The 21,245-nt window shown below is 47.5% G+C and overlaps 1 protein-coding gene across 1 annotated transcript in view; it reads right to left on the reverse strand.

Moving 5' to 3' along the window:
* Prkch (protein kinase C eta) overlaps nt 1-21,245 on the reverse strand; it is a 210,042-nt gene that overhangs the window by 75,658 nt on the left and 113,139 nt on the right. The window contains exons 4-9 of the mRNA XM_052739595.1: nt 20,050-20,084; nt 15,827-15,915; nt 14,076-14,205; nt 11,793-11,920; nt 9,217-9,360; nt 8,881-9,054 (exon numbers count right to left, since the gene is read on the reverse strand). Of these exons, the coding sequence (XP_052595555.1) occupies nt 8,881-9,054; nt 9,217-9,360; nt 11,793-11,920; nt 14,076-14,205; nt 15,827-15,915; nt 20,050-20,084 (700 nt within the window). The remainder of the gene's footprint in view (nt 1-8,880; nt 9,055-9,216; nt 9,361-11,792; nt 11,921-14,075; nt 14,206-15,826; nt 15,916-20,049; nt 20,085-21,245) is intronic.

A 21,245-nucleotide genomic window follows, 5' to 3' on the forward strand; every position in this document is an offset into this window, starting at 1 on the left:
TCCCCGTGGCCTGGAGCGGGAGATGTCAGTGTGAGAAGACCACACAAACATCTAGGTGAGCGGGGAAGCAAGCTAGGCCTGCCACTCTTCCCATTCTGCCTCCCGACAGACGTGAGCCTGTATATTATAGCAGTTCAGCACCAATCACTGGCCAGAGGCGATGTGGGGCTTGAATCAGCCCTCCCTAATAATCATCAGCAGATCCCAAATTCACTCCAGTGTCCTTAAAAATAAGCACGCACTGGACATGCAAATACAGCTTTTAAATACCCCTACACTTCCTTCCTAGCAGGTGGCTATACAGAGCTTGACCAGAGTGGAAATTAAGAATAGCCTCCCATGGCTGGCTGGCCACCTGCTGAGTCTACCCACAAAAGACAGCTTCAGGCCCACAGCTTCCTAGGCCAGCTACATGGAGGCAGAGGCTGCTCTTCTTTGTGTCCTGCTGTGTCCTCAGGGCTAAGTCCGGGCTTCCTGTCACAGGCGCTCCATATTCATGGTCTAAATGCTTTCCCACCTTGTACCACAAGCTAACTTGCAACAAGGCTGTCTCGACTCATGAGAAGCACTGGCTGTTTCTGGGGCCCAGGAGAGACAGGCATAACTTAGTTTCAACCAGTGATCTGGAGTAGTTACAAGAAACTCAAGTATTTCAAAACTAGAACACATGACAGCCTATGGTTTCTGCCCAAGAAGGTCAGGTTTTTACAACTGCCTGTCTCCAGGGTGGGGTGGACTCACTCCAGCTACAGACATAGCTTCAGACCCTGTCTGGACAACCATGCCAGTCAAGGTGGGAGCCTACCCAACATCCCAGAGACTATGTGCAGGCAATACAGAAACTAGGGTGTTAGTTGATTTGGGTCTTATAGCTACCCTGGTTGAACTTTTGCAGAAAGTCTGACACATGGGTCAGAGCTTCCCCAGGATCCAGAGTTCAAGGTCAGCTATCCACACTTACCAAGGTCAGCCTCCCGCCACCACTCACATGTGCCAGCCTACCTCCAGACCAAGAGGAAGGACTGACTTTTCACCAGACCACCTCCTTTCCAGTCTGGGAGCCAGCCTTGCCACTTGAACTTCCAAGGGCACCGTTGAAGACAGGGGATTGGTAACGTGACTCAGTGTGGTAAGCGAAAACCGTAACTACGCAATCACCAGCTCCAACACTTCCAGTCACTGGGAGCACACGTGGCCGAGGCTAACTCTGGTGAAGACTGGGGACATCAAGGGAAATGCCACACAGTGCCACAAAACATCTTTCCAGATGTGAAAATGCTGGGGCTGCTTACCCTCTAGGTTGTCAGTGTTGGTGAGAGCCATAAACAAGCCAGTTAGAGTTAAGGAACCTCAACAACGATGGTTTGCAGATCGAGTCACACCAAGTATCCTGCAGACCTAGCCAGAGACAGGGGCAGAGGAACAGCTCGACCTTCTCAATCTTTTTGTCCCCCATTCATGTTCAAGACCCTGTTTACCAACAGGAAGTCAGAGGCAGGGTAGCCTGAGAGGACAGAAGCCAAAATCCCATGCCTGAAGGTGGCCCCCTGCACACCGTCCCCAGAGGCTGTCAGTTGAAGAGGTCAGCCAAACACACAGCATGGTCCAGACATCCTGATCTGGTCTGTGGACCTGTCTCCATAGCTACCAACCTAAAAGAAAGACGGAACACGCTGATGGGCTGGGAGCAAGCAGAGATGGGAAACACCAATACCGTGTTCTAGTTTGCTTTCTATTTCCATCTGAGCCAAAGGCAAACGGCAACAAATGACCCATAAGCTGACCAAATGGTATGTGAAGTAGTCATTGCTCAGGGAAAGGAGGAAACCTAGTTCTGGAGAGATCAGAGGAAATATCCTTAGGTGCTTCACAAAAAGCCAGAGAACACATATGGCAGGAAAACACAGTTATATATTCTTCTCAGATGTAGACACTGCGGAGAGGGGAGATTTCCCACCACACTGTAACAGACACAGCACAGAGCCGCATAAGCCAGTCAAAAACGCACATACTGGCTCTTGCTTTGTGAACCCAGGATGGACAGTCTAACCTCTGTGGACCTCAGCTATCCAAACGGTTACAAGGACAAAAACATCTTCACCTTCCAGGATTGTTTTGAGTATTGCAAGATATTTTTGCCCAACAGGTATTTACTGAACAGCAGTTACTTTCTGAGGCAGCAGTGATGAGTAGAAGCATCCAGAATGGATGTTGAGTCTCAGTGAACTTCCAGCTTCTGCATTTCACCCATCCTGCAGAACTGGCACATTTAGACTCCAAGACTCATCCAGGCATGCTGAAGCTAACAGGGACCTCCTCAGATGCTCATCGCCTTTGTCTCTTCTTCTTCTCTCCTAACCTGCCGCCTTGGGGTCTCTTCTCCTTGCCCAGGACGGCACAGCATCAGAGCATGGGGAGCTGATGCCATGACAGGAGCTGAGTGTGCCTCCTTCACAATCCAGCCGCTTGCAGCAGCTCAGGATGCACTAGGACTGGCCAGGCTGCCCAAAGCCCAGTGTTCAGCGCAGAGTGGGCTCTGGCTAATCTACCCCTGCCCTGTATATGCAGCCACGACCCACTCGAGACCCCTTCCAGAGGTTTCCTGCCCACTAGGAAGGATGGACATATTTTTGGATGGAGATGCCTAACTGATTAAAATAGAAAACACGGAGTTTCTTAAAGACACTGGGCGCTGGGAAAGCGAGAGACTGAACTTTAACTCAAGGTTCTGATGTTATCACCGGCCCGAAAAAGGGGTGGAAGAATAACTCCTTTCTCACATTTACACACACTGCTTTACTAATAACTAAGAGACAAGAGAAAAATACGGAGAAAGCAATGCTCCCTGGCCCTCGTGTTGCCGAGTGACTTCCCTAACACACTGGAATCTGCTGAGAGCGTCTCATGCCTGTGTGCACAGACCCTAAACAATCTCAGTTCAGAAATCGGGCCTTGACTGTGCTGACCCACAGATGAGAAAAAGTGGATCCCTCTGGGCTGCCAGGAGCTCCATCTGCAGGGCTGACCCAGGAAGGCCAGCAGCCCCAGCTCTCTGAGGAAACCTACTGCAGAGAGCCAGTTCTCTCCCTCCCAGCTCTGGGAGCCTCGGTGGTTCACAGCCACCAGAGAAGCTGATGGAGATAGAGCTAAACCCCTAAGGAGTGAGGAGGGACCTCAGTGCAACCCTCTCCGAGGGGATGGGCATAGGGTGTCCTGTGTTTTCCCACCAGAATCCCTGCTCTGAAACTGGGTCTCTCTCTGGACAAAGCCTGACGCATCTGTCCAATATTGATTCTGTTACTCCCCCTTCCTGCCCTTTCTATCTTCAGTGTTCCCATCCCGGCCGCCCCTAGCCTCTCCCTCTGGCTGGCCTCTTATCACCCACCATCTGTTTGGCTCTTGAAAGCTCAGTAGCTCGGTTCTCCCTCCCCAGCCTCAGCCAAGCTTCTTCTACTCAGGTGGTAAGCCTGCGGGAGGAAGGCAGTGGGGTCTCCATTCCAGGCCGTAAATGCCAAAAGGCTGACAGCCACGAACGAAGATGAAAGGACCCGGAAGTGAATAACTTCAAAGGACTGAGGAGTGAAGCATGCACTGGATTTGAGACCTAGGTCCCTGGTGACCAAGTGCTCTCCTTACTAATAATGCCTTATTCTCACTATCTGCTGTTTCAAACAAAACCTAACACATATTTGAAAAAGTATGCCCTTCCCCAGCAATCCCACCATCCAACCGTAGTCCTGGTGAGATCTTTGGCATCATTTCCCGCTGGTGCATTTGTGGGGAACGAGAGCCAGTTTCCCGTCTTGATCAGAACTTGATGGGGATACGTTTGCTCACCTTTGTAAATTCTGTATTCTTTCCTGGAACCTTCTAGTTCCGTAGTTTCCTAAAAGTGTTGGGTTTGGAGGGAGTGTTTTGATATTTTCATGTTTCCCTGAACAACCAACAGAGCAAAGATAGTAACTGTATCTATCCTACGTAATGACAACGAGATGCCATCAATCATACATGTCAGACGCTTATGACAATATCTGATACAAAGTACTTTTTTTTTTTTTTTAAACTGACCAGCAGGGTCTGGAACTCATGAACTCAAATGATGCTACCTCACATGCCCTGTCTGGGACTACAGGTATGTGCCATCATACCTGGAAGAAAATCCTCTTCCACTAGTACATTATTTAAGTGTACTCCCTTTGCTGAAAGCTCAGGTTGTTTCAACTTAACTCAAATGGTAAGAAAATAAACAACTCCGAACATCTAAAACAGAGAAAAGAACCTAAATAGATATTTCTCCAAAGAAGAACTATAAATGGTCAAAAAATGCATGAACTAAAAATGCTTGCCACCACTACCCATCAGAGAAATGCAAATTGAAGCCACGCTGGGATACCACCTCTCCCCCACCAGAACTCCTATTAACAGGATGAAGGCACTGGATGTGAGGAGGAAAATGGACCGTGCACACTGATGGCGGGATTGCGGGTCAGTCAACCACTGTCCAAAACTATATGATGACACCTCGAAAATTGAAATGGAACATGCATATGATCCAACCATTCTATTAGCTCGGTGTATAGCCAAGGAAAATGAAGTCAGCATATTGAAGAAAGAACTGCATGCTCCGCTCACTGCAGCATTATTGACGGTATGGATGAATGGACAAAGCTATGGATGAACGGACACAGAAAATGTGGGGTAGACGTACAATGAAATGTCACTCAACCTTAACACAGGAGGAGACCCTGTCATTTGTGGCAACACAGACGGAGCTGGAGAAGATTAAGAGAAATAAACCAGACACAGAAAAATCAAGTCTAAAATACTCCCATGAGCAGAGTGAGCAATGATGGGTACCAGGGCTGAGGGTGGGATGACCGAGGAGCTGTCAACCAAAAAATATTAGCAATGGACTAATAATAGACATTAACCATCTTTAAAAATTAAGTATCTTTAAAAAGCATTTAGTGTGTGTGTGTGTGTGTGTGTGTGTGTGTGTGTGTGTGTGTGTGTGTGTGTGTGTGTATGCCACAGCAGATGTGTGGAGATCAGAGGACAATTTTACAGAATCAGTTCTCTCCTTTTACTATGTAGGTCCCAGGGATCGATTTCAGTCATCAGGCTCAGCGACAAGTGCCTTTACCCACCACATCTTGCCGCCCCCAATTAACCATCCTTATGTACATCCATCTCATCCTCACACTGTTTCTGTTAGTTGAGACAACGAAAAATAAAACCAGTAGATCCCACAGCTTTTACAAGTCTCGATAACGGTTATTATTCTCCAAGTGTTCGAAAGCATGGTGCCATCAGAAGGTTTGAGAATCCTAACTTATTTCTACCCTTATAAATAATAATATTTATGGAGAGGTTTGGGCAGAGAAGCTTATGGATTCCTAAACCTATACAGAAAACTTGGTAAAGTAGCTAGTATTTGAAATTTGCTTATTGTTTTCTTTTTTTGGCAAGAACAGAAGGAGTTCCCGCTTCATGGTTTCTATGTGGGGAGCTCTGGGATGGTTGCCTCTGGTGTGGGGAAGTGGGTGTTCATCACAGAGTAGCCTCAGCATTTAAGAAGAAGTTTCGTGCTTTTATCCACTAGGGCATTGGCAACCTGCCAGTCAGCCTCACCTTTGAACCCTGAGAAGTCTCTTTATCCTCTCATGGGATCCTCACAGAGAGCCTCACTCTCCTCCTGTGACCAGGATTGGAGGCTTTGACAACACACTCAGACCATTTAGACACAGGAACACCGAGAAGAACTCCGATCATTAGTCCTGACAGCTCTGCGGCAGGCGAACGCTTCAGCAGCTGGTGGGCCGACACTCCTGTGCGGCGCGAGACTACACATGACCCATGCATGGGTCAGAGTCAGCCTGACCTACACTTGAACCATGTCTCCACCACTATCAGCCCAAGAGGCTCTTAGTGAGCTCCTCCTCATCTGGGCTTCAGCGAAAGGGATTCTATAGGGCCACAAGGGACGTCACATTCTTGAACAAAGACCCTCCCAGTGAAATGGCATTTGGCAGACAGCTTGAAGGTGGGGAACTCCCATGCCCTACCTGGGCTCCCTGCTGAGCTCTTGAGAGGCGAGGCCACAGTCAGCCCCTGACTTCTCAGTTGAGAGGTCCTGGCTTGCAGAATCAAGTAGCTGGAGTCATCTAACTTTGCCATTCCTTGTGGTGACTAGCATTATCAGTCCTTTATACCTGGTGTTACAGTGACTAGGGGTAGACCCTGAGGATACCCTGCAGGTGGAAGTTCAGCACCTAACTCCCCAGAATCCCCAGAGAGCCATGTGTAGAACTCATTTGGTTCTTGGTCCCCATTACTCCTTCCATCCTCTAACCTGGAGGTCAGGAGCATTCCCCTTGGCCTTTGTTTTGGAGACAGCACTGTGATCCACACCCTTTTAAAAAGCTCCCGAGTGTCACTGTTCTGGTAGAGAAATCAAGACCACTTTGCAGTCCCCACTGCCACCTTGTGGCCAAACATCAGACCTTCACTAGGAAAGGGCCACCAATGCTAATAAAGACTTCAGTGGCTAAGTGAGGAATCCCTGTGCCCTCTAAAATTTTATTACCACATGGGGTCACTGCACAGATTAAATAAGATGGCAGACACCAAGCTATCAGAGCAATGCTTCGAAGGCCGACCCTAAAATGTTAGCCACCTTTAACTATGATGGAGGAGGGCATTAGTGGACTCTATCCAAATTTTAAATAATATGCCACGAAGAACTGCTCTATAAACATGAAAAGATAAAAGTACAAGGGGACTTGTTTCAAGATGGGTTGAAATAAAAGACCAGGTAAGTAATTAAGCATAAATAAATAAATTATATATTATATGCAATAAGTACACACACATATATGTATATATATATGTGTATATATATGCTAAGGTCTAAATATATAGTGTTGTGTGGCCTGGTTGTCCTTGAAACCACGAAGATCCGCCTGCCCCAGCATCCTGAGTGCTGGAATTAATGGCATACTCCACCATGACTTGCATAGTATATTCTTAACACAGCTACTAAAAAAAATGAAGCAGCTAGATGTATGCAAACATGAAACAATTTCCAAGATTACTGTTACTGTGTTTAAAAATGTGTGCAATCATAGTCAAAGTATAGTACTGTTTATATTTTTTTAGCTCTGTTTATATTTTTATTTTTAAAATTATTTTATGTGTATGGGTGTTTTGCTTGCATTTATGTCTGTGTATTACATGCATGCCTGGTACCTGCAGAGGCCAGAAGAGGGCATCAGTATCCCTGGCACTGGAGTTACAGACAGTTGTTAGGTACCCTGTAGATGCTGGGAATTGAACCTGGGTCCTCTGGGAGAGCAACCAGTACTCTTAACTGCTGAGCAAGCAGCCTCTCCAGCCCCGCTTGTGTTTTTTAAAGGGTGATGTGCATATAATGTGCACATGCTTTTATGTGCCAAAAATTTCCTTGAAAGGCTTCTTGTGACTGTGACGCTTGGAGGATGCTGGTGGACGCGTGTGCCGCCTAGTGTAAGGAGATCATAGCCTGGCCTGTCATATCTCCACTTCAGTTTCTTCCATGTCTTTCTGCTGCATCCCACAGCCTGGTCCTGCTTTCCTGTGCGGTTCCTCCTCCACTCAGGCCCTCCTCAGCTGTACTGAGCTTTGTTCACACCTGATGCTCCGCCTCAGCCCTAGGTCTGTGGGAGCTGTTTACTCACTGTGGGGAGCGCCCTCCTTGCCAACAAATTCAAAGCCTCATTTCTGGCCTCAGCTTAGCTGTTAATTGCCATCTCCAGCCAAGTGAGATGGCCCGTGTGTTCCCACAGCACCTCAGGTTCCCTGATGGCCGCACAGCCGAGGGACATGCCCAGGGTTCAGTCTCCCAGGCAGCAGGAAAATTCTGACTCATCTGTTAGAACCCGGGTGCCTTCACAGAGGTCACCTTCCCTCTTTGCTGATAAGAGAAACCCAGGTATGGACCCAACTCTAAAAAGGCAGCAGAGGGACCTGGCCTTGAGAATGGTCCCATTACTGTAAGACAGTCATGATTCGTTGACAGTCATGATTTCTTGGTGAGGTATCTCCTTTCCTAGCTCCTGCTGCTAAAAAAGATGGCCCGAGACTAAGTAAGGAGAGTGGTCCATGCCACCCACTGGCTTCTGTTTTGGATGCTGTCCTGTCCAAGTGGGACATGTAAAGGTGCAACAAATAGTCGGAGCCACCGAGTAGAAGACATTAGAGACATGTCCAATGGCGCTGGGCCATAAATCCAACCCCAGGAGTCACCACCTGACTTTACATTGGGTGAATTAGTAAGAACCATTGTTCAAATGAACCAAGACCACCCTGGTTTGTTTGTTTAAACTACCATTAGCTGGGCATTCTACTGATTACAGCAAAGAGCATTCTGGGTTGCTACTCTTAACATCACAGGCAGAGTCCAATCCCACGACTAGTCCAAGGTACCAGACAAAGGGTCTTTAAGGCCTGGAGCAAGGTCTTGGGATGAATCAAGACAGGTGCCCTTTCTGAGTCCTTCTCAACCCTTTCACTCAGGGTCATGCCTATCCAAAATTTGGAAGAACCATAGTCAAATTCACCAAGAAAATCCATGACATTTACTTTCCTCTTAGACTTCCATAACTTCTCTGCTGTAGGAAAATCCATGTGTGAAGGCTTTTTCAACATCAGGGCACACAACCCTTGAGGTGACCCTTCTATGGGGCAGTCTGAAGGAAGGGGTCTGCCCAGGTCATCAGACGTGGCCAATGTTTTGAGAGCCCATTCCACACAACTTCCTCACATGGTCAACCTCTCACTCTTGTCTCAAGCTCTTGAAGACAGGAGACTGTGAGGCAGGAAGGGAGCACCAGTCATACTCACAGGAGTCTGAAAGCAGCAGAACAGCTGGGTGAGGAAGGGGTGGTTGCGGGCCAAGGACAGGATCCTCTTCTCAGTCATGGTGCATTCCACATCGTCATCCTGCAGGATCACATCCTTCTTCAGCACCTTCACAGCGTACAGGTCCCCTGTCTCCTTTATCCTGGCGAGCATCACCTAGAGCGAAGCAGGAGCGAGCGTGAGGGCCACTCGAGGGTTGAGGGTGTGGGGTACACATGAGAAGGACCGGTGTGCACCCACATCCATACGCGTACACACACAGCACATGCACACAGCATGCTTGTTAATTCAATCCAGCCCATCAAAGCCCAGACTCACCTTCCCGAAGCTCCCCTTCCCCAACACCCGGATGAACTCAAAGTTGTCGATGCCAAATCTGCTGGAAGAGTTGACACCGATCCCATTTCCTTCTTTGGAGCCCTCCTTTCCCTGCCGTCTTAACGTCGATCTGGAAATGAGTTTCTGCAAGGAACGCAGAAATTACTGTGAGCATGAGGCTGGTCTGGAGAGGGAGACCATCCTAGCAGTGAGCGGTCTCAGCCTTTATCCGGCGTGTGGAGAAGTCAATCCTGGGCCGATGTTCTAAAACTCAAAACCACCTCCCCATCTGGTCTGTATGCATGCACTGCTGTGTGGAGAATGCATCCAAGTTCGCGCAAAAATGAAGATGCCCGCGTTCTAGGCTGGTCACTGTGGTTTCTTCTCCCATGGCTTCTCCATGGAGCACTCAATTCCAGGAGAGCCATCTAGTGACCACTCCATGCAAAGGGTGGTTTTCGTGTTTACTCAGAGAGTCACCGCAGCCAGACAGGAATGTGTGTTTTTAATACAAAAACTTAAATTATATAAATAAAATTCAACGCAAAATAGGAACAACAAGAATTACGATGGGTAAATGTTAAATATCTAAAACCTCACTAGCCTCCTCTCCGTATACATTTTTTAAAAAAACAATACACAAAGACACATATTTTCGTCCTGAATTTAAAAATATGACTCAATTATTGTCTTATTGCACGCAGTATTATTTTTCCAGTGGTCGCATGTACTTTATACATCTTTGAATGCCTTTTGAGAACACAGACTGCTTCTGGAAATATTTGTTTTTATTATTTTTAAATGTGTATGTGTCCGTGTGTGGTCATGTGCACATGTGTGGAGGTGTCATGGAGGCCAGAAGAGGGTTTTGGATCCACTGGAGTTGAAGTTAGGTTTGTGAACCACTGATATGGGTGTTGGGACCTGGTCTTCTCAAGAACAGTACTTGCTCTTAACTGCTGAACCATCTCTCCAGCCCCCGGGAGGCTGTTCTTGTTGGGTTGTTTTTCTTTTTTTGTGTCCTTTGAGGTGCTATGAATGGACCTCAAGACTTCGTGCATGCTAGAAAAGTACCCTACCACTGAGCTGCTCCCTCACTCTGAGGATACGAATTTTGAAGTCTTTGACGTATCTAGTTTAAAAGGATATACCTAGGACTCTACGCCCTGGTGGGACTTCTAAGCAATGTTGAAAATAAATCAATATGCCACAGCCTGCACCTTCAAGGATCTTAGATATTTAACACCCTAAAACAGGGATAACAATATAATAAAACGGATCATATTTAAAATACAGTGGTTTTTCTAGGTTCCCCCCTCCCAAATCTCTTGTAAACTTTTCAATAATAGAAAAGTGGTCCCAGCTTAAATTCTACTTCCTCAACCCGAATTCTTGGTTAGAGCTAAAGACCCAAGAGCCAGTGTTCCTTAATCTCCTTTTAAAACCCATTTTTCTCCTTGGTTACTTATAATTCTCTCTTTTTAATGATGTGCTGTCGGCAGGTAAATCTGGTTTCCCACTATTAAATATCATAATACTGAAGGTACTTGGTTTGGCAGACAAGGAGGCATTACCCATTCAGGGACTACTGGGTCACATAGCCTGCCATATTGCAGCCGGAAATCCTTAACATTCCCATTTCAGGACCCACCATCCTATGCATTAGGACTCCGCCCCCCTCACCATTTTAGCATCCTACCTGCCTACCCCCAAACATGCAGAGGTGGACCTTCCCAGGGCCTTCCTGAAGCACACTGTCAGTGCAGGGCCCTGATCTGGGCAGGAGCCTTTCTGTAAAAGCGAATGAACAGCTAGTACTGCTGCTTTCTCAGCGAGTAAGAAGCTCAGTGACTGGACTTCCTTCCGAAGTACTCAGGGATGGCTTCACCGTGGGTCTAGGATTTTCCCGAACTTCCCTCAAACTACCCCTTTCAGATCTCACAGCCACCCAGCCATGGCTCTGTCCCAGCCCACCGCGGACACTGGCCAGGAAGGCAGAAGGAAGAACTGGGAAGCAGCCAAGGCTTGGAGGGACAATATCAGCTGGATGCCACTTAGGGAGGTTGCAGGACCACACACGGCCAGGGCAACTGAATCACTCCACCCATTCCCAAGTGTCCAGAGGAAGGAGCTATCAGCTGCAGAACGAAAGAGAGGAATTCTCAACCCCGAACACACAATGCAGTGAAAGGAAGTGGAGAACTCCAGGCTTCGTCACCTTCAATCCCTTCGGAGATAAGGAAGCTGAGACTTGTGGCTACTGGCCAACTGTCCAGCTTGGTCACCAGCCAGCGGCCCACTCTAGGCATCTAGGTTCTGTGATCTTTACCAGACCAAATGGATGGGAAGCTGATTTTAAGGGGGAGGGGGACTCCTTTCTCTTGCTTCCTGATGTACATGCATGCTCACTGTTTCTTGCCATAAATGTATATAGACTCTTGGATGGGAGAGAAATGCTTTTGTTGAGTGCAGTGGACCTGTTCGGTGTAGTTGCTGAGATTACGTTCTCTGTTCTCTCACTTGGGCTCACCACACCTGAATAACTTACAAAAGACAGCCAAAGGCAGAGGGCTCACCGAGGTTGGAGAAATATTTCCGGGCTGGAGACCCATCCCTGCCAGGGTCTTGGCAAGCTCCACAGCGTTCACCCCACAGTTTGGGGCCACATTGGCCTGACATCGAATATGTACATTCATTTTACATACTGGAGGAAAGAAAACAGAATCCAGGGTCACAAAAGAGCCAAGTCACCACGTGCTGTGGAGAACATTAATAGCCTAAGGATTGTGACAGAAGAATAATACCACAGGCTGACAATATCATCTCACAAAATCAAACTCACACTTAGAACAATTCCTGGCATTTTATCTATTTCTGATTTGTGCAGAAGCAGAAACCCTAGCCTATTATAGAACAACAGATTTTAAATAATAGATTTCCACCTTTTTCCTGTGACTTGATGGGACAGACTCATCTAAATCCCGTGTAACAGTCGCTGCTGCCTTGGCAGCAAGATACAATATAAAGATTAAAATGTTCATCACAGTGACAATCGCAGGCCATCAGACAAGGCAGAATCGTGCCAACTGGCGTTACCCCCCTCCTCCCGATTAGCAGAGAAATAAAAAGCAGCCATCGACAAGCTGCAGCTAGGTCACTGTTCAAACAAGGTAGAGGTGGGTTTTTTGAGAGGAGAGAGCTTTGTACGCTCCTTTCTGGGTACTCTTGTGGTTGGGTGGCACTCCTAGCCCACAGGGTATATCCTGTGGGGCTGTGGTTCTAACTGTTAAGTAGGGGAAGAAAAAAAAGCAACCTTTCAAGTGCTTGAAGGTCAGGGCAAATGACATTTGGAGAAGTGAGCAGAGCAAGCTATATATTCTTGTGCTTGTGAAGGCTCTAAGGTCCAATCAGCAGAAATCAATTCCTATCTGGTTTCTGGAAGTGGGTCCTGCGGATGGACGACCCGACTGAAGCCATCACGCGGGACAAATGCCTCTTTGATGGAGTCGGTCCATCTTTGGAAGCACACCACCGTCTAGGCTTTACGGGGATTGAGTTTGTCATCGGGGAAGCTTCTTATGAAAAAGAATGCCACATTAGCAGAGGGAGGCCCAAAGCTTAAGCTTCAGGAGCTCCATGGGAAACTGACTGGTACAGAGGGATACACACTACAGTGACCTTTTAGAAAAACTCTGGGGCAATAAAAACAGAAGTCACGGGAGCCAAGTCCTTGGAAGTATGCTGCTCTCAGGCAACTGGAGACAGAGGAGTGTAGGTGAGCCCCGTGCATGGTTCTGTATACTAGCTAGAAACAGAAGAAAATGGGAAGCGGCTCGCTCAGGTGAGACCACCAGGTCGGCATGAAGCTGCGTCTGGGCTGAAGCCTCTAGCTGAGCTGGCTGCTGTTCCAGGGGAATGAAAAGGATGCTTGGGGGCGGGGGGCGGGGGGCGGGGGGCAGAGAAGGTCACTGTTTTTGTTTGTGTTGGTTTTCTTCTTCCTACTCTGTGCCAAAGGCTGCTAGGCCTCACCATGTAGATCAACCCTTGATGACGTTCCTGTGTCGGTTCCCTGGGTGACGTGATTAGAGGCGTGTGTCACACTATGCCTCACTGGAACTTGGTCCCTTTTGCTGACAGATGCAATTTGACTGTCCCAGATGGCCAACGGAAGCTGTCACCCTAGCATGAGTCTGATAAGGCTTCAGGTGCACCCCCAGATAGCCAGATAATCACATATCAATGGGAGATGAACTCCAGGCCAATGGCTCCAACAACCCCTCATAAGACAGAGGCTGGCCTTCACCCGACTCAGAGCCTTTGAAAAGGCAAGAGCTCTGAACAACACCGGGTACAGCTGGTAAGGTGCCAGCCACCATCAAAGCTTTGCTCTTTGCCGTGTCTGCTCCTGCGGTCACGTCACCGGGCGCTTGCAGACCACCCACACAGCACTTACTACAGTGATAGCCCAACTGCTGCCTACTTCTGGTGAGAGCCAGTGCTTACTTAGGACCCAAACCTCTTCTGGCCCTCCATCTTGCCCACACTTCCTCCAGCGCCTCTTGCAAATGCCTTTTAAACACATAACGCTCAGTCTACACTCAGCAACGCGTAGCTAACAACAAGCACGGTAGACCACTAGATTTAACACCTAATTTAGTCTGCTAATATTATTTTAGGGATCAGATGCCATTCTCTTTACATGTACCACCATGCTCAACAAGTTATATGTAAATAACACAACTCAGATGCTGATGTGTAAAGCATCAGCCCTCGGTCAGATTCTGAGCCGTCAGAACCCCACGCATGTATAGTGGGATGTTGCCACAGGGACGTGGGAGGCCAGCACCTCCGCATCTTACTTTTACACTGAAGTCCTTGTCGCATTATCCCCCAGAGCAAGGAGCCGCAGTGATCGCAGAACGTGGGCACCTTGTAGTTGTGGATGCTGAACTTGTGTGGGATGTTGATTCCGAAGCGCTGCTCTGCAATCTGGAGGGAGAGGAGGGCAGCTCAGCTCCTCAGAACGTCTTTTGTAATAATGATTGCAACGGGAGCACAGCAAAGGCCGAGTATCTCGATGACACCCGGGCTCTGGATGCATTATTCTACTAGGCTCAGCTCTGGCTGCTCAAGTCTCAGCACAGGGCTGAGACAAGAACAAGACAGGGCTGAGATACAGGTGCGTGTGAGGACCGTTCACCATTTGGAGAAAGAAACAGAAATTAAAATGTTCCCCTCATCCTTTGTACTCAGATCACAGTTCTCCCTCAGTTCTAGAAACTGTGTCACTCAGAAGGCATGGGGATCACGGAATGAAGCCACCCCACAGTGACCCCGCAGCGGCCATCACACCCAACCCTCCCAACCTTCATCTGGCGTTTGCATTTGGACAGTGGGAGTGCAGACTTAATGGTTTTTCCCCGTGTGCCGTTTCTCTGTACCTCCTCGCCATATGCTCTATGATCAGCCTCACAGCTGGAAGCCAAAACTACAGGTGCACCACGAGAAAGGGCAGGACGATGCCTGCTCCTCTGTGGACTTTCCCGGGCCTCTTTCCTTTACGAGCTCCAGTCCACATCCCTCTGTGTGTTCCCTAACCTGCATGTGCACCGTCGTCACCGGTCCCCAAGTTGGACTCTCCCAAGCACTCGCAAGTCCACTGAGTGTCAACAACACTCCCCCTGCTCTCTCCCTCCCGAATTTAGAGCATGTGCCCATCCCAGGCAAAGGCAACGGGAGCTTTTACACACAGAGACATTTCCCTGGAGTCCCTGTGAGGCTGAAGGAGGCCGGGGGTCTCTTTGCTTAGCAAGCATTCTTTACAGTTAATGGACTTGTCAGTTCCGTTTAACTGCCACAAATACGCATGAGCAAGGCATAGATGTTTCAGGCTGATGCTCAGAGAGGCTGTGGATCGGGCCTGAGCTGACAGAGGAACTTGAAGGGAGCCAGACTCAGCACTGCAGGTGCTTGTACAAGCTCGGCCTCTTTCTCTCCACCAGAGCTCCCTGTATAATAGTGCCAGTGGCGTATACAGCTCGGCTCAGCTGACCACTGACTGGGTCCTTGCAAGGTGTTGTGCTTCCAATGCTAGCCATGTCTCACAAGCTTGTGTTCAGAACACAAGGGTCCCTAGCCAGTGGTGCTATTTGGCGTGGCTACAGAGTCACGAGGAGGTAGGATCTAGCTTTACACACACACACACACACACACACACACACACACACACACACACACGCTCCCATTCTTAGTGGTAGAACTTTGTAGGTAATACCCCACCCTAGGTTCCAGGCTCAGCGTCCTCTCCACCCTGCTAGGAACTGTTCTGCTCCGTAGAGCCCTCCCCATTCTGATAGTCTGAAACATCTGACACCATGAGACAAAATAATGGGGTAGGCTTTCTGTCACAGTGAGGCAAAGTCACTACTATACATAGTGAGGTCATACTACAAAGGAGCAGAAATAAAAATTCCAGCACTGTTGTGTGTTCTAAGAATGATGGGAAGGCCGAGGGGGAGGGGGAGAGCGAAACAGGGAGGCAGGAGAAGTGGGGAGAGTGTGAGAGCACACAGGGAAGGGGTGCTTAATCAGCAGACCAGCGTTCTCTTACCTTGGCATCCACTTTGTTAATATTGTTTTGGCAAGTGCAGGCTGTAACAATTAGATGATGGCAGCGTTTATGGACGACGCAGGTGCACACTAGGAAATTAAATCCAGCAATTACACATTTATCAGAAGCTCCCCGGACAGTTGGTTGCAGCAGTCAACGAAAGCTTGCCCATGCCAGCGACTTGACTTGGATGTCTGGCCACATCCTGGCAGCCCAGCCAGGGCTCTCATCCTTCCTGCATCTATTGACAACACCCTAACGAGACCTCTGTTTAAGGGCCAACTGTCTGCCGTCCCGCCCTACGCTGCTCCCTCCTTCCTGACTGTGTTTCATCCTGCACCCACCTTCAGAGGAATCTTTTCACGGTATGACCCTAGTCACATCTGTCCCATGACTGAACACTCCCAGCACCATCTCACGGCCATCAACAGTGTCCAAACCCAGCCAGGCTCCAGACCCCTCAGAGGCCACCATGCCACTTAATATTATCCTTCTATGAGACTCATTGGCTTCAATAAAAACTAAACTGTACGATCTTTCTAGGACAGTGTTCCCTCTCCGTCTCTAAGATATCCTACTTGCCTGGGAGCTAACGTTTATAATAAGATAAAACTCAAAGACTATCTCACCTGAGAAAATATTCTCCATCTGTCCCTTTCTACCCAAACTCCCCCTCCTCCTCGGATTCCTCACAGCCCCTCAGACCGCCCCTTCCTTCAAATCTTCTACATGTGGCTGAGGCCTGCCCAGAAGTCCTTGCACGGTGCTAAGTGCTCAGTGGGCAATTTAACACACATTTGCAGAACAGCTCAGCCAGCTTCCTGAATATTCCAGACTCCAAGCGGTGCCCTAAGTGCGTGTAATGCTATAAATTTTCCATCCGAGTATGGTTTCCACTATGCCCCACCTGTTTTTATATTCTTCATTTTTATTAAATGCAAGATTTTTTTTTATGTTCTTGTAAGCTTTTGTTGCCTCCTGTGCTACCTAGAATGTGTTGTTTTCTTTTCAAATAATGAAGGTTTTTCAGATATCTTTCTGCTATTGGCTTCAAGTTTAATCCCATTGTGAACTGACAGGATGATTCTTTTGTTTTTGTTTTAAAAATGTGTGTGTGTGTGTGTGTGTGTGTGTGTGTGTGTGTGTGTGAGAGAGAGAGAGAGAGACAGAGACAGAGACAGAGACAGAGACAGAGACAAAGACAGAGACAGAGAGACAGGAAGACAGGCAGACACAGAGACACAGAGAGAACAGAGTGAAAGAGAAAGTGTGTGTGTGTGTGTGTGTGTGTGTGTGTGTGTGTGTGAGTCTATGAGCATGTGTGTATGAGTGAGCATGCGTGTATGTCTGTGAGTGTATAAACATGTTTTATGTGTGTGTGTTTGTGCATGTATGTGCATTAAGTGAGCATATGTGTATGTGTGTGTATGAGCATACGAGCATGTGCATATGAATGAGCATGTATGTGTCTGAATATGTGAGTATTTGTGTGAGCTAGTGTGTGTATGTGTGTTTATAAGTGTATGAATGAATGTGTGTATGCATGTGTGTCTCTAAATGTATAAATGCTCGCATGCGTGCGTGCATGCGTGTGTGTGTGTGTGTGTGTGTGTGTGTGTGTGTGTGTGTGTGTGTGTGTACATGTGTATATAGGCCAGAGGACAGCTCTGGATCTCCCCTGCCACCTTGTGGGATCCAGGGATCAGCCTCGGGCTCTCAGGCTATATAGGAGCATCTCTACCTGCTGAACCATTGGCTGGCCAGACCACATGACTCCTGTGTGTTCTGTTTCTTTCCACATTTGTTAAAGTAGTGTAAGGTCCAGAATGTGTCTTTTGGTGATAAACGTTCCTCATGAGCTTGGGAGGAATGTGTTGTTGACTGCTGCTGGCTGGTGTGTTCCATGAATGTTAGTGTGATCATGCTGTGGTAGTGCCGCTCAGGTCAGCCAAAGCCCTGATGCTTTCCAGTGGGCCTGTCTATTTCTCTCCTAGTCCTGGAGTCTTTGTCTCGAACGCTTTGCTGTCTGCTGCTAGGTACGTGCGTGTTACTCGTGGCACATCTTTCTGAAGAACTGGCCCTGTTGCTACACAGTGGCCTTTCTAGCTCTGATGGTTTCCTCACCCTCAGACCTGCTTTGTCTGAAACATCCACCCCGTGCTTCTGATGAGGATTGGCCCAGCACACTTCTCTCCTACCAGGCATTTGCTTTTATGTCCTTCAGTGAGATGTAAACAAAAACCTCTCATGCCTCCTAAATAATGTTCTTTCCTGCTCTTTAAAGAACAGGCATCCTGCTGGGTGGTGGTGGCGGCCTCGGCGGCAGCGCACACCTTTAATCCCAGCACTCGGGAGGCAGAGGCAGGTGGATCTCTGTGAGTTCAAGGCCAGCCTGGTCTACAGAGCAAGATCTAGGACAGGCATCAAAGCTACACAGAGAAATCCTGTCTCGAAAAAAACAAAAACAAAAACAAAAACAAAGAAAAGAAAAAAAGAATAGGTACCCCACTGAAAGTCAGCCATCAAATGCCCCAGCACAATACTTCTCAACTTCTTTCCTAATGCAGCAACTCTTCAATGCAGTTCCTTAGGTTGTAGTGACACCAACCGTAAAATTATTTTCCTTGCTACTTCATAACTGTAGTTTTGCTACTGTTAGGAGTCATAATGTAAATATCTGATGTGCAGCCCCCAAAGGGGCCACAAGCCACAGGTTGAGAATCACTGCCCTGGTGCTATGCTGAGAGAAAAAGAAACAAAAGACACACCTTTCAATCATAGAGTTTAATCTGTAAACTCCACCCTTGTGCATCTAGAGCTTCTCGATCTATGTAAGAATGTATAAGGTGGATATATGGCTGGAGGGCATACCCCCGAGCAGGTCCAGGCTAAAAAGTGGTATCGGCCTGACTCGTGAGCTGTCTGCTCATTTAGGACTGAATTTGCAGCGTGTAGGTCAGTTACAACTGCTATATTAATTACATGCTCATTTTCCCTAACTTGGAGAGTTCGGTGGAATTTTCCACACATAAAAGTAAAAATTAGGTTCAAGAGCATGTCTCAATCAGTTCTCCTAAGTAAAAAAAAAAAAAAAAAAAAAAAAAAAAAAAGCACATTATCTCGCCTCCTCTAAAAGAGAGGATTTTCTTATTTACATGTGGACAGCCACTGTGGAATATGTGGCACTATGTTACCAGTCACCTGATGAGAGGAAGTCAAAATGCCCAGCACTGATGTCCAGATGTCACTCAGGGCAACAGTAGGGGAGGTCCCATGAAAGGCCAGCAGACCCCGCCCACATAGACCCACCTAGGAGGAAGCTTCTTTTACACTTCCTTTTTACTTCTTCCTAAGTCTGCAAGAATACTAATACAGTGATTTTACCTTAGAACTGTGAAAATGAGAGGTATTTAACTGTAAAGATTTCCTCACATTGATTGATTGATTGATTGATTGATTGATTGATTGATTGATCGATTGTGTTAGGATCAAGACTATGGCCTGGTACATGCTAATATCTTATGTAAGTTCTTACTTAATTTTTATTTAATGTTTATGGGTATTTGTTTGGCCTGTGAGTGTATCTGTGCAGCACATGCAAGCAGTACTCATGGAGGCCAGAAGGGGGCATCAGATCTCCAAACTGGAGCTGCAGTGTGAGCAGCCCTGTGGGTGCTGGGACCTGAACCCTGGGGTCCTCGGCAAGAGCAATAAGTGTTCTTAACCTCTGATCCACCACTCCAGCCCCTCATTTTGGTTTGTTTGTTTGTTCTTGTTTTGTTTTGTTCTGAATTCAGAAAGCTGAAAAATAAAGCTAATTTGGGTAACAGCACCGAATCCCTATGCCGGTGACATATACACATCAATCAGCATTCAGCGTCTCACCCTGCCAACAGCGCAACATGAAAACCAAAAACTGATCTTCAGTACTCAAGGGCACGCTTGCACATCGGTACTACTTCTCAGTCTTGTCATGTTACTGCAAGCTTTCAGCAGCAAAGCTCTTTTGGGAGTCCTTGCTTTAGAAATGAACATGTTTCCTCTCTATTGTCAAAACATCCAGGGTCTGGTAAGGACTAGAGTTGCCACCTGGGTGCCATGCGACTTGTGGAGAATTACCACAGTATTGATGGGGTGCAGCCTGGCCTGTTTTCTATTGGTATTACCGTATTTTCACAAAGGGACGGACGCGATTAAACATGGTCGTAAACATGTTTTCTTACCTTGGCATTGATAACCCTGTTTCCCAAATACTCCCCTGTTCAAGACAAAAGAGAGAGAGAGAGAGAGAGAGAGAGAGAGAGAGAGAGAGAGAGAGAGAGAGAGAGAAAACTACTGTCAGTCAAATAGTTCAGTAATAACGTCTGTAATCATAGTTCTTAAGGTGAATTGCTTTCTCTGGTCCTTTATGAAAAGCATCACTTCAGGGAAGAGGCATAGGACAGTGTGCTGTTCTGAGCTCTTGTTTATTACCAGTAGGCACAAAGGACATCAGCTGACAGACTGGATGCTCCCGGTAATGTGAAAGTTAGGTGATGAAGGTTCCCGTTCCACCTACCATCAGCTGTCTCCTAAATCCTCAGTGAAAACCAACCCCGTGTGTAGGAGGCTGAACTCAGCCAGGAGCTCCTCTACTACCTCACTGCTTCTCACACGCACAATGTGGCAGTACTCACATGTAGACGTCAGTCAGTCAGACAGGCAGGCAGACAGATAGACAGACAGAGACACAGACACACACAGAGACTCACAGGCACACACACACACACACACACACACACACACACACACACACACACACACACACACCACAGCACACTGCAGCTACCAGGCCCCAGCACTCTCCCTCATCTTGTCCCTACATCTCCCTCTGGAGTCCACAGGGGGGCAGAAGTGTTACCACCATCCCCTGTCTGCTCCTAGCTTGATAGTCTTTTTCTGATAAGTTCTATGGGAGTGTGTGTGTGTGTGTGTGTGTGTGTGTGTGTGTGTGTGTGTGTGTCTGTGTCTGTGTCTGTGTCTGTGTTGGTGTGGGGGAGGGGGGCAATTCTATTTCCAAATGCCGTAAGTGTGCTTGACCTCGACTCTCATCGACAGTAACTATTGCTTACATTTATTTTCTGCTACAGACTTGCTACTGCTTGCTCCATTTACATCCTGTAAGACATTGTCCCCAGTCTTCAGAATTTCTCAACCTTTAATTACGTTAGTACCTACTTGCTGGAGGTTAGATTGTGGTATAGGACCACTAGAGGCCATAAACCACGTGCACACTATATGCCATGTGTCTGGACACTACTGACAACTAGATTTTTCTCCCAACAATTACTTCCCATAACTTATCACATTCTCCACACCTTCTTCCAAGCAATACTCTTAATTGTCCTTTCTCTTCAGCCAGGTTTTCTAATTTATCAAT

Source organism: Peromyscus californicus, unplaced genomic scaffold (genome assembly GCF_007827085.1).
Source record: "Peromyscus californicus insignis strain IS unplaced genomic scaffold, ASM782708v3 Scaffold_15__1_contigs__length_86483966, whole genome shotgun sequence".
NCBI lineage: Eukaryota > Metazoa > Chordata > Mammalia > Rodentia > Cricetidae > Peromyscus > Peromyscus californicus.